Genomic DNA, 16,395 nt, shown 5'->3' with positions numbered 1-16,395 from the left:
AGACCTCAACTATGAGGATGAGGCACAAAGGTATCTGGTCAAACAATGTTGTCGGCAGGGGCAAAGGCTGTAACCATAAGGAGTCTTACCTAGAGTGGTCCACATTTAGCAAAGAGGCCCAGTGGCTGGAATGGAGGGAGCACAAGGCAGATGAGATCAGAGAGACCTTGACTGTGATGAGCAGGAGTCAGACCATAAGGCCCTTGAAGGCCATTGAATAGGACTTTGGCTCCTACTGCGAATTACTTAGGAAGGCACTGGGGGCGGGGGGTTTGAGCAGAGGAGTAACATGACCTGACTTGTGTTTTTTAAAGGACCACTCTTGGGATGTCCAGGTGGATCAGTTGGTTGAGCATCCAACTCTTGATTTTGACTTGGGTCATGATCTCACTGTCATGTTGGGCTCTGCGCTGATCATGGAGCCTGCTTGGGATTCTCTCTCCCCCCTCTCTCTGCCCCACCCCCCCTAAAAATAAATAAACAGTAAAAAAATAAAGGACCACTCTTGCTGTTGTGTTGAGAATAGACTGGGATGGGATCAGGAAAATGAGGTTGGAGGTTTAAACAATAATCCTGGTATAGACCAGGATGGTATTGGTGGAGTAGTGAGATGTTGTCAGACTTTGTGGGATTTGAGATACAGGGAGGAGGTAAGGATAGCTTCAGGGTTTTGGCCTGAGTGTTGGAAGAATGGAGTTGCCATTTTCAGAGATGGGACATTGTGTAGATACAGCAGGTTGGAGGATATGATGGGGAGTTTAATTTACACATGTTAACTCCTTCCCATCTTAAATGTTTTGTTGTCTATACTTTAGTTTTACATTTAAGAAAATTTTCCAAATTAGGATTTTGATTATGGGCATGCTAAATTATGTTAGAGTTGTCCATTAGACATTGGAATAGGCTGTTGGTTTTAAGTACAGCATTGGACGTCATGACTAGAGGTATCAGTTTAGGAGTTACCAAATTAGCTAACAATTGAAGAATTACAAACTGAAGTACAACACCATTTTCACACTAATAACTTGGGCAAATTTTTAAAAATTAATAGTGTCCAATGTGGCTAAAGGTATGGGAGAATGAGAATTCATATACATGTTGTGAGAGTATAAATTGATAGAGCCTTCTTGGAAGGAAATTTGGTAGTTTTAATCAAGATTTAAAATGTGCATATCCTTTAGCCCAACAATTGCACTTGAGAATTCAATCTTCTAGATATACTCACAGGTGTGTACAAAAATACAGTAAAACCTTGGGTTCTGAGTAACTTGCTCTGCGACTGTTCCACAATATGAGCAAACAGTTCCAATAAATTTTAACTTGATAAATGAGTGATGTCTTGCAATATGAGTAGTACATAACGCTGAATGTCACATGATCACAACTGAGCTAATGGTGGTTCTTCTCTTTTCTTCTTTTCTTCTCCTCCTCCTCCTCTTCCTTCTTCTTCTTCTTCTTCTTCTTCTTCTTCTTCTTCTTCTTCCTTCTTTTATTTCTTCTTCTTCTTCTCTCTCTCTCTCTCTCTCTCTCTCTCTCTTTTGCTGCACGATTGTGGGTGATCATCTCCCATGCTCAGATACTTAGTCTCAGGCTGCAGTGTTCGGCAGAAATCAGCGATTTTTCAGAATGTTGGAAGGTGCCCACAACTGGCACTAGTGTATTTGTTGTCACTCCAAAGCTCCTATGGAAAGTCCTTTGCTTTTCCATACAAGAGGAAGCTTAGGCATGCTGCGCTTCATTCTAGGTCAGGCTGCCTGCAGATATAGACCCTTTCCTCTTCTGCCTTATTGCCAGTTACATTAAATACAGTATAAGACAAGAGATTATTAATACTATACTTTAGTCAACATTGATGTGAGTGTATTTAATGGTCCCATGCAGAAAAAGATTCCACTCAGCCAATAGATAGCAGTGATTCTGTTAGTGATAGTGAAAGTCGTCCTACACAATACCCCTCCTGTCTCTTGTCTCCCTCACATTGGCCACGAAGGTTTTCAAAGGTAAGTGCAGGTTAATTTGTTTATTTTTCTTTATATTTTGTATTTTCTTTATTATTTGTATTCTATTACAGTATTGTAATCATTTTTATATGAACATTTTTGGGTTGTGGAACAAATCATCTGAGTTTCCATTATTTCGTATGGGGAAATTCGCTTTGATATACAAGTGCTTTGGATGACAAGCATGTTTCTGGAATGAATTATCCTTGCAAACCAAGGTTATACTGTATGTATATAAGGTGTTCAGTGTTGCACTGTGTGTGATGGAAAATAAGTGGAGACAATTGGTATACCCAGCGACAGAAAATGGTTAAATACGTTATTGTTCAGTCAGCCTGGAGTCTAGATTCCTGTTCAAAAGATTGACCATGTGATGATGGTGATAATTATATATTTTTTTTTTTACTGAAGCCCTACTGTGTATTAGGTACCATGCCAAGTGTTTTAGGTTTTATCTCTGAGTGAATTTTTGTTACCCATGGTCATTTCCTTTCTCTAGGCATGCATTCATGTAGCAATTACTTTGGGGCACCTACTTTGTGCCAGTTTTCTCTACAAAATCCATAAAAATAGACTCACTTACTCCGGACCAATAGTTTCTAATCTCTTTAGCACTCAGTTCTCCTGTCCTTTGAGATGCTAGTGAAACCTATAACCTCTGTCCTTAGATAAATATTCATTTGCTTGGGAAATCACAGCCCACTCTCCCCAAGCTCCAGGAGTTCTGTGGACCCCAGATCAGGTTCAGAATCTCTGTTCTTGGGCAAGATGACAGAGAAGGCAAGAGTGGGAGGTGGGATGGGACAGAAGGCCAAGGTATACAGATCAACAATGTTGACTGGCAGGCTAGTTTGTATTTGGAAAGTACTGGTTAGGTGTAGATTTTGCTGCCAGGATGCTAACATACCAGGATGCTGGGGTCCCTTGGTGAATATTCACAGTGTTATCTGGGCCATGCACTCCCATTCCCCAACTTTCCCCTCCCCGTCACCCATCTTTTTCCCTGCCTGCCAGGCCTGGACAGCCCAAGTATCTCTCCATCCCCTCTTTGACTCCAACCTTCCCTAGACCAAATGCAGTCAGCCAGGACTCTAATCTTATGCCCAAGTGCCTGGGATGCCTCTTCCATAGCCTGGGTATAGGGCTTTGCAATGAGTCTTTGTCTTCTGTTCTTTTTTTTTCCTTGCTCGTGGAAGGTTCCATGTCAAGCAAGCTACTAGGATACCTGCTGGAGAAACCACCAGATACTGTCAATATTGATCAGTGCTTCAATTTAACAAACGACAGGTGACAGAAACTCCTGGGTCAGCTTGGAGTCTCTAGGAAGCAGACATCAAGATGGAGTTAGGGGAGAAAGGTTGATTGGGGGTTGACATCTGTGAAAGATGAAGAAGGAGGAAGTGGGATTGGGCAAGCAAATCTCCAGACATTGCTGTATATCCAACATTGGTGAGAGGATAGAAGGACACAAGCAGAGTTAGGTAGGCTGTGATATGGATCTGGAAGCCTGGACCGCTCCAGGAGGCAGCTGCAGAGAAAAGATAGATCTTTAGTGAAGCAGGGGACTGAAATGGCCAGGCTTTAGCACCCTCCTGTGTTCAGTCACTGGCTCAAGGCTGCCCCAAAAGAGTATGGCCTCGGCTCAGATGTTGCAGCCCACTGCAACTATATAGAGGTTCTCGGCTGTCCTCACAGCCGAAAGGTGAGTTCTTTCCAGAAAGGTAAATTGAACGGTGTCCCTAAGCTGCCACACCTTTAACCATTTCTAACCACCAAGAAAATGGCCAACACCCTTGCGTCAAGGCAGATCAGTGCTAATGCAAGGTAGCACCCGGTGATACTCCCAAGACAGGGTTTGCAGCTTTGGGCTGGCTCCCCGCCTCATAAGGAGTTGGGGGTGAGAGTGGCTCCCACCCTGTTCTGTTGTATTTTTCCCTCCAGACATGAGCTCAAGATTCCCCCTGACTTGTGACTTATGTACTGAATATGCTTCTCCACGTTTAATATATTTTTTAACCTTTATTCACTTTTGAGAGACAGAGAGAGACAGAGCATGAGTGGGGGAGGAGCAGAGAGAGAAGGAGTAACAGAATCTGAAGCAGGTTCCAGCCTCTGATGCTTCTCCACGTTTAACCCTCAGCTCTAGGAGCCTTCTGGCCAGGGAAGTAAAGAAGATTCTGCTGAAGACAGACAATGAGTGTGCACATAGATACACTGGGCATCTGGGCAGTGGAGTCTCCTTCAGGCTTGGCTCCAAGAATGTACAACACAGCAGTTATGGCGATCACTGCCATTCGTGACATGCCTGTAATTCTACTGTAATGGTTAAGAGTCATAAGGGCCTGCTGTTGAACCCTGCTTCTGCCACGGGGTAGCTTTGAACTAGTGACTCTTTCTCTGAACCTCAGTTTCCTAATTTTCAAACTGGTCATGAAAATGGTACCTATTTCCTAAGGTCACAGTGAGGTCAAATGAGATAATGTGCGAGGTGCTTAGTGTTGCTCAGCACGTGTAAGTGCTTAATGACGGTTAGCTATGTCATTACCGTGTGCCAGGTTTGGTACAGCTATTTCCTCATTCAAGTGTCACAGTAACCTTGCAAGGTAAGTATTAGTATTTAAAATTTTTTTAAGTTTTTTTTAATGTTTTATTTATTTTTGAGAGAGATGGAGCATGAGCGGGGGAGGGGCAGAGAGAGAGGGAGACCCAGAATCTGCAGCAGCCTCCAGGCTCTGAGCTGTCAGCACAGTGCATGACACGGGGCTCGAACCCACAAACCGTGAGATCATGACCTGAGCTGAAGTCGGACGCTCAACCGACTGAGCTACCCAGGCGCCCCCAAAACATTTTTTTAATGTTTATTTTCGAGAGAGAGTGAGAGCCAGTGGGGGAGGGGCAGAGCGAGAGAGGGAGACAGAAGATCTATAGCAGGCTCCTCACTGAGGGTGGAGAGCCCAATGTGGGATTTGAACGCATGAACCATGAAATCATGACCTGAGCTGAAGTGGGGCGCTTAACTGACTGAGCCACCCAGGCGCCCCACAAGGTAATTATTATTATCTCCCTTTTATAGATGAGGAAGTGGAGGCTCTGGTAGAGGATTAATAACATGCCAAAGGATCACGCAGTCAGCAATTGGCAAGCCCACAATCCACCTCTGTGTCTCTTTGATTCCAAGCCAGCCCATTAGCTCACACCACACTATGTTCTAGAGTTTTCTGAGGCTGGTGCCAAAGGGGTTCTGCAGGCTGATAAACAGCATGGGGCAGAAACGGGGTTTGGGAAGGTTCTCGGCCCACTAACAACTGGATGAGAGCAGCAGTGGAATAGAAGACATTTCTCACAGTGAACGGAAGTCAAAAGAATGCCTAATCAATAGGATACGTTGGAGGTTATATGCTGGGCTCATTTATATCCCACGATAAATAGTATATAGAAGTTGGCCTTCTGCAAGGTATAGTTTGAGGGGCACCAATCACATTACTCTCATCCCTCACACACGAAACATATGTCCCAAGAGCCACGATGAGGGGCCATATCTTTGAGGTATAGTATCATTCCAGTTGCTTCCAGACAAAATGCAGAAACCCCAGGAGACAGAAGCTAGTCACTTCCCTGTTGAGTTTAGGAGTTAACAAGCTTAACTTGAAAATGGAGGGTGGGGCCTGAGAGAATGAGTCTTCGGGCAAAGATGTCCCCATGGGATGGGGAGGGGTGTTTGAGGAGAGGGCAGGAGACTCCAGAGTCTGCAACTGTGGGGACCTTGGAACGCAAAACGAGGTACAGCCCCAGAAGGATGGGAGGAAGGGGTGTGGAGGTAGGAGGCCCCCTAGTTCCTAGTTTTGTCACTGGTCTCCCAAAGATTTGTTTGTCTTAGAAACAGCACAAAAAGGGAAGGGGAACAAAGTTCATGTGGGCCACTCCAGAAGCTGAGGGCTGCAGGGGGCGGGGGTGGGGAAGGAGGAAGGGAGGGCTGGAAGCACCTGCAGTTAGTGTTGCAGACACCTCCCGATGATTTCCTGCCTTTGAGTAAGAGAATTGGAATCAATAATGTTCCAGTCCATTTTTTCCCCGGTGCAGACAGACCTCTCAAAAATACATTTGCGAATTGCTATTCTTGCTTCCCTTTAAGGGCCTAAATCTATCTATCATCTATCTATCTGTCTCACCTATTTGAGAGGAGATAGAGAGAGGCAGAGAGAGGGAGAGACAGAGAATCCCAAGCAGGCTCTGCACTGTCAGTGCAGAGCCTGACGCAGGGCTCAAACTCATGAAACCATGAGATCGTGACCTCGGCTGAAATCAAGAGTCTGGATGCTTAACCCACTGAGCCACCCCAGCACCCCCTAAATCCCTTTTTTTAATATACAGTAAATTGGTCATCGTTATCTGGATCTAACGTTAGCCTTTTTGTGGAGCTGGAAGAAGTCTTGCACAGGCAGTGGCAAGTTGTGATTGTGGATGGCAGTCTCTATCAACTGATTTTACTGCAAAAGAAACAGAATTTGGGGAGAGGGAGAAGCCAATCACCAAGCCAAAAACATACTGTTTTGTGCAGTGTTTTCTCATTTGTTGTCTTATTTGAACCTCACAACTGCCTGGTGGGCCAGATAGGGCAAATGTCCATTCTCAACATCTGAAGACAGAAGCCCAGACTAAGTGAATTACCAAAGGCCACAAAGCACAGCAGGGGCAGAACAGCCTTAGTATACGGGTCTCCTTGGGTCTGGGACCAGGATTTATACAGCCAGGAACACCACAGCCTTTGTTAAACCAGAGAGTTGATAATGTAAATGTCTGGAATGTCCAAGAAGAGAGGGAAAGAAAAAAAAAACCCACACAAAATTGACTTGAAATAGACCAAAATACAGTTTATGCAGTCTCAAACCATGTTCAAAAGTGTTTCTGCTGGAATGCCTACTCCATTCTCTTCTTGGACACCTGAAATAGGGCAGCCTCCCCATTTCGAATCCTTTTCATCACCACACATGCTATTCTCAGATTCTGCCTAAACAGTTGCTTTCTTAGCTCTGGACTTTGGGTGCAAGATAAGGAATAGGAGGAAAACAGTGCTCCCCTTCTTTGCCCTCCACAAATATGACACACCGGGAGGAGGAAGTTTTTGATCATTTCTAAGTCAGGGTGACATTGCTGACCCACGGTACCACTTTCTGGAAGCCAACCCGACCCCAGCCTACACTAGAAAGTGATAGTGAAAATAATATATTTGCTCTATTTTTGTGTTTTCCAAACTGCTGATATAATCCTTTAAGAAGTTGGAAAAAGTCTATTCAGTGGCTGTGAACAGAATTTTCAAAAAAATAAAAATAAAATAAAATCAATACAATGAAATGGAAAGTACCAAAAACAACCTGAAAGTAGGAAACATGAGTTTTATTTTGGACATAACATTTGAATTAGTTTGTTACATTTATGCATCTGCGTGCTGGATTGTGCTATTTTGTACTTATTGTGCGTTAGAGCAAAACCTTTGAAAACCACTGATCTAGAGGATATATACACCTCAATTTGAGATGCAGGCTGTATCCTAAGACCCTCCAACAACATATTTCCTCCTTTTAGTGCTTCTCTAGGAAGCAAGACTGATCTATATAGGCCACTGATAGTCACTGAGAACTCTTTTGTACAGAAACCTGCATTTGGCAAAGAAAGGCAAATATTTATTAACTAATTTATATTTCTTTACTTATTCTTGAGAGAGAGAGAGAGAGTGCGGGGGAAGGGCAGAGAGAGGGAGAGAATGAATCCCAAGCAGGCTCCCTGCTGTCAGCATACAGCAGGATGCAGGGCTTGGACTCACGAGCCATGAGAGCACAACCTGTGCTGAAATCAAGACTCTGACGCTTAACAGACTGAGCCACCCAGGTGCTCTGGGAAAAAATAGAATACAGAAGTTTGGGAGGAAAGTGTTTTGATGAAATGTTTTCATTTTATCAAGCCAACTGTTAAACCAAAAAGCCAAATCTGCCCTATCATTTCCCTCCTAGACAGGTTATCCTTTATACGAGCCTTATCCTTTATACTGTGTATTAAATCATATTATAACAAGAATCAGCAAGTGAAGTCCCCTTCTACCAATTTCCTGCCTCACTAGTTTCAAGCAAGTTAATCCAGAAACATTCCACAATAAAACACATGCTATCTTCTTGCCTTTTGTTGCCTGCTTGCTCCTTCCCCAAACACATGTGCCCTTTAATCTCACTGGTACTATCTTTTTAGACACATCTTATATCACTAGGTGACTTTCAAAAATCAGGAAAATGTTATGACTCCAATTCTCCAAGGCTCAAGTACGTTTAAATAAGGTCTGTGGCTCTTCTAGCCATATAGAAACACAAGTAACTTGGCAGAATTTGAGTCTTGAGTTACAGGCCTCCTAGGCTGATAGCTGACTACTTCCACTGCCTACAAATTTAGACCTAAGTAGATTAGATTCCTAACCATTTTTTATCTAGGCAACTCCTTACTGGACTTCATCAGTCTAATCTAAGATGCCATCAATTTGAGACTCAGCAGTATTTTGTGTACTACTGAGAAAAGGAAAAAAGGTGATTAAACTATGATTTGACATGTTTATGATCCATACCAATTTCAGGGATATTAACTTGTGAAAAATATGTGCATCTTTGAAGATGAAAAATGGTAGTTGGTTTCAAGGGGTGTTGCATCTTCTCCCTCCTCTCCAAGTGTCTGTTGACATTAAATTATTTTTTCATTTTTTAGAGAGACAGCAAGTGCAGGCGTGAGTAGAGGGAGAGGCAAGAGAGGGAGAATCCCAAGCAGGCTCCACGCTTATTGTGGAGCCCAACATGGGGCTTGATCCCATGACCCTGGGACAATGACATAAGCCATAATCAAGAGTCACTTGACTGAGCCACTCAGGCGCCTCTCTGTTGACATATTTTTAATGTAGAATTGAATTTAAGGAGACCATTCTTTTTGGAAACCAACTCTTTTGGTTTAACTGCCTATGGAATCCAGCATTTTGGCTAGTTTCTCAGGGTTAAAATTTTCAACATCTCGCCAGAATCCTGCTACCTCAAACAGGTGATATCAGGATGTGAACATTTGGTAGGAAAAGAACACAGGTTAGAGAAGAGACAAAATCCAGGTTGTCAACCATTGTTTTCAACACTCTAATGTGTGTGTGTTGTGTATGTTTAATTTGAAAACTTTGCATCATACAGAAACTTTGTATTATACAGGTAGTCATTTCTGGAGTCTTCAAAAGAAAAACCAAAAGACCTTAAAACAGGCTTGAGAAAACCTGTCACAAGGAAAATTTTATTTTTTCAAGTTACAAAAATATGTGCATGTCAAAAATACAGTCTTAGTCCACAGAAGAGTAGTTCCAGCCATTTAAAAGTTATACAGAAGGAAAAATCAATGTATATAGGAATCGTAAAACAATACAGTATAACTGCTCAATTCAGTTATTGCTAGTTATATGCAGCTTTTACTTGAGACTGTTCTCTACAAGGGAAAGGGCAGTGTTTGGGCACTGGCTTTTGCTGATACAGGCGTTAAATGGCCAACCCCAGATTAGAATAAGCTCACTTTGAGTAGAATATACCATGTAAGCTTTGCTCAGTACCACAACGGAGTGTGGTCTAAGTTTCTGTTCCACCTCCTTCTCCTAGTTGGTTCTATTATCAGAAGTAAAATGTGTAGTTTGGGGCAACAGTAAATGAACTGCTTGTTTTCAAAGTAAGTGGTGAGAAACAGGGACTCTGAGTTGCAATGGAGAAATGAAGCTGGCACGTTTAGCTTAAAAACACTGAAACAATAAACACAAGAATGGAAAAAATGTTAAAGTGTAACAAAAAACCAACGCTAGCCTTTTCTCTTTAGATGTCGAGATGCAACATGAATCAGTCTGTTCTTTTGAAGCCTAGGAGTTGATGAAAACCTGCCTTCCTCTTTTCTCTCTTTAAAAAAGACAGAGACCTAGCCACATAACAGGAACATGTTTAAAAATAGTTCCATTTGCTTCACAGAAGAACAGCGCGTCAAATTAAATAACTTTAACTTTAAATAAGTAATAAAAAAAATGCAGACGACAGTGTAAACAACAGACAACAAATCACTTACTTTGGGGGTGGGTAATACACAGGAGACGTTTGGCCTGAAGTTCACATGGAAGACTTAGCAGGTAAGAGTGTCCCAAATATATAGCAATGGCTTTGTTTCCCACTTTCCTGTCAGACCCTGCAGGGTCAGGCTTATTGCTGACATTTAACCCCCATAAGTTCTTGAATACATTTGAGATAAATATTGGTGGGAAGTATGAGGCGAACTGGAAGAACCTTTCAAAATCATTCTTAGAACAAAAGTGACACTCGGGACCATTTGGCAAGGACAATTTATGACTTAAACCCTAAAAACAGGTGATATTTTCAGGAGGTAGAAAACAAGTACCAAAAATGTACCATTTGGCCACCCTTCTTAACTTTTGGCCAACCTTGGATATCTCCATTTTTCACTCCCCATTCTCCCAATAAAGCTATATTAATCCTACTATACCATTCGGTACCTAACGTTATAAACTTGGAGCTGCCACAAAAAATCTTTTTAAGTAGTTTTACTTTGAAAACCACTGAGTATATCTAATGCTCAAGTATCAACTGGGAACATTTTAGTAAATAAATTCACTCCATAGGGAAACATGCCGACATAAAACAAATACTTAACATGAAAAAAAGATGACTGAACATCTCTATATGCTAGTACATCAGGGCAGCTATGCAAACCTATATTAGTAATACTTTCACTGAACTGATTTGGAAAAGCCTTAGGTTAAAACTGCATTACCAGCATTTACTGGCAATAGCTCTATGTCTTACTAAAAACTTAATCTAATAACAATGAAAAACTCCGCTTTCTCCCAGAGAGTTATGTTGTGCTGATATCCCATAGATAATATTATAAAAGAATTTCATTTTTGCAATAGGCTGGGCTCACAGTGAGTATGTTAATACAGAGACCATGTGTACAATATAACTGTAAGAATGTCATGAGTGAAATGCATATAAGGCATGTAAAAAACTAGCATTAAAGCTCTTAAGGGCAATGATCCAAACTGGCAGCTGCTAGAAAAGGCGCTGCTATGAATAAAAAAAGTATTAAAGAAACACAGTTTCGGCACATACTAGTTTCTAGTGCTTCCACAATGAAATGAATTACTTCACATAAATTTCTGTTGCTGGAACTAATGGACCAAAGAAGAATGGACTTTAAGTACTAGCCCAATCTTGGAAACGAAAGCAATCGCTTGCAATCTTCCACACGGTGTTTTGAGGATTAGACTGGGCAGTCAGCAGGAAGTTCTGGTTGAAGTAGTGTTGTTTGTTCCCATCAAACTTCACAGTTCCACTGGTCACAACGAGAACTGTGGTCTGGGCCTGAGTAGCTTGCTCTTCACCCACATTAAGGAAAAAAAAAGAGAAGAGGTCACAGTTTCTCTCAATAAACAGATTTTCAGGCTTAAACTACAATGCTTATAATTTGACACAGCAAAAGAGTTTCATCAACTTTCTCGACCTTGAGCACAATCTTGAACCTGTGCTCTCAAAAAGCAGAAAACCAAATAATCATTTCAAAGCAGATTAAAATTATTTGCAGTCCAGAAAGATTTGGGGTACACTAAAGTTTCTAAGTGAAGAGCTTATATCTAGCACAGGACCCTTTGGTTCTTGCATTTATCCATACTTCATTGGGTTTCTAACAGAGCTGTTTCTTAGTTTGCTTCCTTTTTAAAATTTTTTTAATGTTTATTTATTTTTGAGAGAGACAGACATAGCATGAGCAGGGGAGGGGCAAAGAGGGCGATGCAGAATCTGAAGCAGGCTCCAGGCTCTGAGCTGTCAGCATAGAGCCCGACGCAGGGCTCGAACTCACAAACCGTGAAATCGTGACCTGAGCCAAAACCAAGAGTTGGATGCTTAACTGACTGAGCCACTCAGGTACCCCTGAATTTTTCATTTTTAACTTGCTCAAAAAAGTAATTACTTCTGTGGCTAAGAGCTGCACGTTTGCTTTTGGTGTTAAAGCTCAGTGCTCGCTAGAGGAAGACAAAAGACACAGAAAGACCATGATCTTACCATGAACTGGTTGGCAATCTAACATATTGACCTGGAACTCACTAGAAGGCAACATATCAAAGAAATTGGTTAGGGCTTCTAGCCCTGTAACAACATTTCCATTCCATATTAAAGTGGCCTTGTCCAGATACAGCCTGGTTAGTGCCTAAAGAGAAAGAAAAGAAAAAAAGATGAGGATTTTTGTTTCTGGGGAAGCATTTTACAGAAATGGGTTGAAGGGTTACAGGTGGCAGATAAACATTTCCACGGTGCTACTTCCACCTCTACTCCCCTCGCCCCCTGTTGCTGGAAGACACTGTGAGCAAGGTGGCTGCCTTCTGTAGACTCTTGGCCTGAATAGATACTTCACTTTAGCCACAAAAAAAACTTGGCCTCCCAACTGGAAGAAAGTTTTAAATGTAAAGTTTTGCTTTCTGTGTTAAAATGAAGTAAACGATCACAAATTTCAAGCACACGCAGCCCCAAACCAGCTTTAGTCTCCCTTAGTTTTCTAGTTCTGAGAATTAACAAAGTTGCCAATCAGGTCCTACCCATACATTCCAACCCTAGGGTTCCTGTAAGTGTGAGTCATTTTATGTTTGAACCATTTATTGTTGTAGGTTAGGAAGAATTCCTTTTACTACTATGCAAACAGCATATTTTGTTCAAAGGAATCACGAGTACTTGGTAAAGCAGAGTCCTCGATAAGTCAAGTAGTTAAGGCTGAAATAAGGCAAAATCCAACAGTTAACTCCCTGGTCACAGGAGTTCAGTGTCTCACAGGACACATTATTTGCTTAATTCTACAAATTCACTTGGATTAAAACACAAGCCCATTATCTTGACTCTGGTAATAAACTATGTTGCCTTTTTTTTTTTTTTTTGCTACTTTGTTTTTGAAAGCAGCAAGACACAAAAAACATCCATTGTCAGGTCCCTTGCCCCTGTCCATGTCATCAAACATCAAGTACCAGAAACTTCTTTTATCTTCTGCCTTAAAAAAAAAAGACATTTTTAGAGATAAGATATTAACTTCTGTATCTGCAGCATAAAGAACATTCTCTAAGGCAATCCTGTGTGGATAAAAGACCTAGGCAAGGCTGGAGCACACACTGAAAAAATCACTGAGAAGATACCGCTCAGGGATAAATCACAACAAAAAAGCTGACGAAGTGATAACTTGCACTGTTGGATACTAAAAGTATCCAAACCATGTGGATCCTATTTCTGAGTACCAACTATAGCCATGAGCTTTAATCAGAAATTATTAATATACGAAATTAAATGGGCAAATCAAGGAATAGTCCCTGTAGTGCCAAGCTCCTTCACTAGCACTATAATACTATTTTAACCATCTTGGCTGAATGATGGGATTAAAAAAGGTAACATATTTAAGTAAGTATGTCAGGTGCCATGTCAAGTGCAGTAAGTTAGTTCCCATTTACCACCATAAAAGTAAAATGAAGTTAAGAAACGTTGGCAATTTGCCCAAGGTCACTCAATTAGGTAAACTCAACTCAAAGTTGAGTTAGGATTCCAGAGCCCACACTTCCATGATATCACACCAATCCTTCCCTAAACAATGCACTTTATTAAAGAGCAAGTCTACAATCGCTTATGCAAGTCAGATGAATGACGGACTGAGAAAAGACCAAAAAACCTGGTACTTAATAGAGTAATAGAGTCTCTAACACTCACCCGTCTTCTTTTGTCCATTGTCTCATAGTAAATATTGACAAATTCCTCAGCAGCTCTACATGCCTGATCTACATGAGTTTTAAAATCCTACAAGAAAAAATTCGTAAGTGTACATTACCACCGCCTCCAACTCCTAACAAACAGAAAACCAACAGAAGCTGATGATTGTAGCTCTATACACAGGTCACATTTTTCCATATAAATTTGGACATTGCAAAGTTCAGGGCTCAAAAGTTTCCAGTTTTTACATTTTTAACCATTTTAAGATACATATATTAAGGGCATCTCATCCCTCATTAGTGAATGTTTTTCTCAAATATGAATTTACAATCTTTGCTTTGTAACTGGTACTGTTAAGGCTTTTTAGGCTTCCAGTATTTTACAAAACATTCACTTTAATAAAAATGATGTGGTCTGAACCTTTAAAAAAGGAGGGGGGAGCATTGAGTTCTCTAAGCCAGAAGTTACCATAAGGAGTTGTTCAGTGGGAAAAAAAAACAGGGTACAAATACAGTTCAATAAAATACTTGAAAACAAGACAGGAAACTTCCTCATATTACGTAATAATTCACTGGCATTTGTAAACAACTGTAAAAACGAAGAGAGATGTTGTCGGGGGTTTTCTCCTGCCGGGAGATTAAGTACCTTTTCCCCCAGCCATTCACTGAGCCCACCCTATTATTTGAATTAAGATTTAAGTTTCATTTCTCTACCAGGTAATGGAAAGATAATGGAGAAAAAAGATCGCAAGCCATAAACAAACCCCAACATTCCTGCCTCCCACCAATTCCCATCTCGGGGCCCTTTCCAGCAACCCAAAGCAACAGCACAGACTCCGGGAGTCGGGGGCGGTTGGGGGGAGTGGGGGAATAGGGACCCAAGGGGGCTACGGAGAGCGGGCCCCGCCCCGAGGCCCAGCGGGCCAGGCCCTGATTCGCCACTGGACCACGTGACCACCAGCCAGCCCGACCCAGTGCCCCTCCCCTCAGCCGGCCGAGTCGCGACGCCACGGCACCCTGCCGCGGCCCGGGCACTCACCACGGACGTGGCCATCAGGGAGCTCGAAGCTGGTTTTTCCGGCGGTGGCGGCGTCACTGCCTCCTCACGTGTCCGTCTCCCTCGGCTGCGGGAGGAGCAAATATTTAGGGAGACAGCTAAACCCGCCAAACGCCGAATTCTCCACCCGCCCATTCTCTCCCGGAAGTAGCTCGGTCCGTTGTTAAAAGCAGCCCGACGTTCCAACCTTAAGTACAGTTCCCTTCAGTTCCGACCGTACCCTCCCATTCGTCTCCGGTATTCGCTTGTTTGATATTTCTCTACTTCGTCGGGAAGAAAAATCACTCAGCTTTCGTTAATTGGATACTCTGACAGAAAGTATCCATTTTCCCAAAGACGTGGGACAAGCTAAAAATATCTGAATGGCCCAATAGGAGGACTTCTTTGCTTCAGAAGGCGGGGCCAACGCTGGCCGAAGACCAACGAGAAACGCCCGGAGAGACCTGTATCAGTAGCCTATAGGAAAAAGGGGTGGAGCTTGGGGAAAGGATGGAAATCACACTGCGCATGACTGGTGGAGACAGATTTAAAGTTCTGGAACATTCTGGAAGAATCTAGCCTCACTGAATTAAATCCTACCTGTCTCTGTAGCGTTTGTGAAATTATTCACAGTTTGATTTTGCGCTATTCATAAGGAAAGGCTTATCAAGTTCCTTCATTCTGGGAGGCTTTTTTTTTTTTTTTTTTGTCTCTCAGACCTCAAATGAAGATTAGTATACACCGCCACTCACCCGCCTTCTGCAACCTACTCTCTTAACAGCTAAAATTTTACTGAGTGGTGACCACGAGCAAAGTTACTTTTCTAAGCATTTTAATCCATATTACTTCACTTATTACTTCAATAACAATATGAGACAGTCATCTCCGTTTTATAGTTAAGGCACAGTGTGATTAAGTAACCTGTTCAGGGTCACAAACTAGTTGGGGTTCAAGTTCAAACAATTTAACTACCACTACAAACTGCCTACACTCTCCGGCATCCTTTAAAACCGTTCACCTCAAAGACACCAACAACTTCTGGGTCATCAAATCAGTTAGATATCTCTATAGCCTTACCACCCATAACTGGTTTGTGGCTCCTCATCATAATAGTCCCTCCTTCCTTGGTATCTTCGTGAATCTTCACGAGACCAGTCTCTTCTGTATCTTCTCATACTTGAACGTGTTTTTTTTTCCCCCCGAGGCTCTCCCCTCTTCAGACTAGCTTCAACTGCCAGCGCACCAGCTTCCTTCTATTGCGCACCCCCCTCACCCCCGCTTAGTGGCGTCACTTCCGGGGGATGTCTCGTTTTAAAACTTCTCTCTTCCCGCGTGATGTCAATTGCTACTCGTATGCTAATGAATCATACATAGTAACACATCTCCAGCCCCCACCTCTTCTCTGATCTCCAGGGCCACATACGGAATTTAGCTAGATATGAACACCAAAATGCACTACAGGCTTCTTGAACTGCTTGAGTTCAAAATTTCAACTCATTATTTCCTCTGCACTTCCAATCTTATGCATTCGTTTAGTGATCTGTGCTTAAATTCTTGTAATC

At 42.2% G+C, this 16,395-nt stretch overlaps 1 protein-coding gene across 4 annotated transcripts; it reads right to left on the bottom strand.

The window, feature by feature from the left end:
* Positions 1-9,278: 9,278 nt before the first annotated feature.
* Positions 9,279-16,085, bottom strand: NXT2 (nuclear transport factor 2 like export factor 2). 4 transcript variants are annotated; one of them, XM_015070214.3, is made up of 5 exons: positions 15,911-16,085; positions 14,837-14,921; positions 13,799-13,885; positions 12,122-12,266; positions 9,279-11,436 (listed from the first exon to the last, which is right to left on the bottom strand). In XM_015070214.3, the coding sequence occupies exons 1-5, from the start codon at positions 16,006-16,008 to the stop codon at positions 11,255-11,257; spliced, it is 597 nt and encodes a 198-aa protein (XP_014925700.2). In that variant the 5' UTR covers positions 16,009-16,085; the 3' UTR covers positions 9,279-11,254. The 4 variants fall into 4 exon arrangements, with proteins under 4 accessions (XP_014925700.2, XP_026910695.1, XP_053057510.1 ...); XM_027054894.2 differs by lacking the exon at positions 15,911-16,085 and adding an exon at positions 15,075-15,188; XM_053201535.1 differs by lacking the exon at positions 15,911-16,085 and adding an exon at positions 15,042-15,060.
* Positions 16,086-16,395: the final 310 nt, after the last annotated feature.

This window comes from Acinonyx jubatus, chromosome X, assembly GCF_027475565.1.
Source record: "Acinonyx jubatus isolate Ajub_Pintada_27869175 chromosome X, VMU_Ajub_asm_v1.0, whole genome shotgun sequence".
NCBI lineage: Eukaryota > Metazoa > Chordata > Mammalia > Carnivora > Felidae > Acinonyx > Acinonyx jubatus.
Note: the sequence above shows the minus strand (reverse complement) of the source record. Positions and strands in the feature narration are given on the sequence as shown.

Excerpts from the sequence above, each read along its gene's own strand:
- NXT2 (XM_015070214.3), bottom strand. The coding sequence starts at position 16,008 with ATGAGAAGATACAGAAGAGACTGGTCTCGTGAAGATTCACGAAGATAC. Across the intron at positions 14,922-15,910 it reads CCACAAACCAGTTATGGGTG|CCGAGGGAGACGGACACGTG; the intron begins GTAAGGCTATAG and ends CTCCTCCCGCAG. Across the intron at positions 12,267-13,798 it reads CAATGGACAAAAGAAGACGG|GCACTAACCAGGCTGTATCT; the intron begins GTGAGTGTTAGA and ends CTTTCTCTTTAG.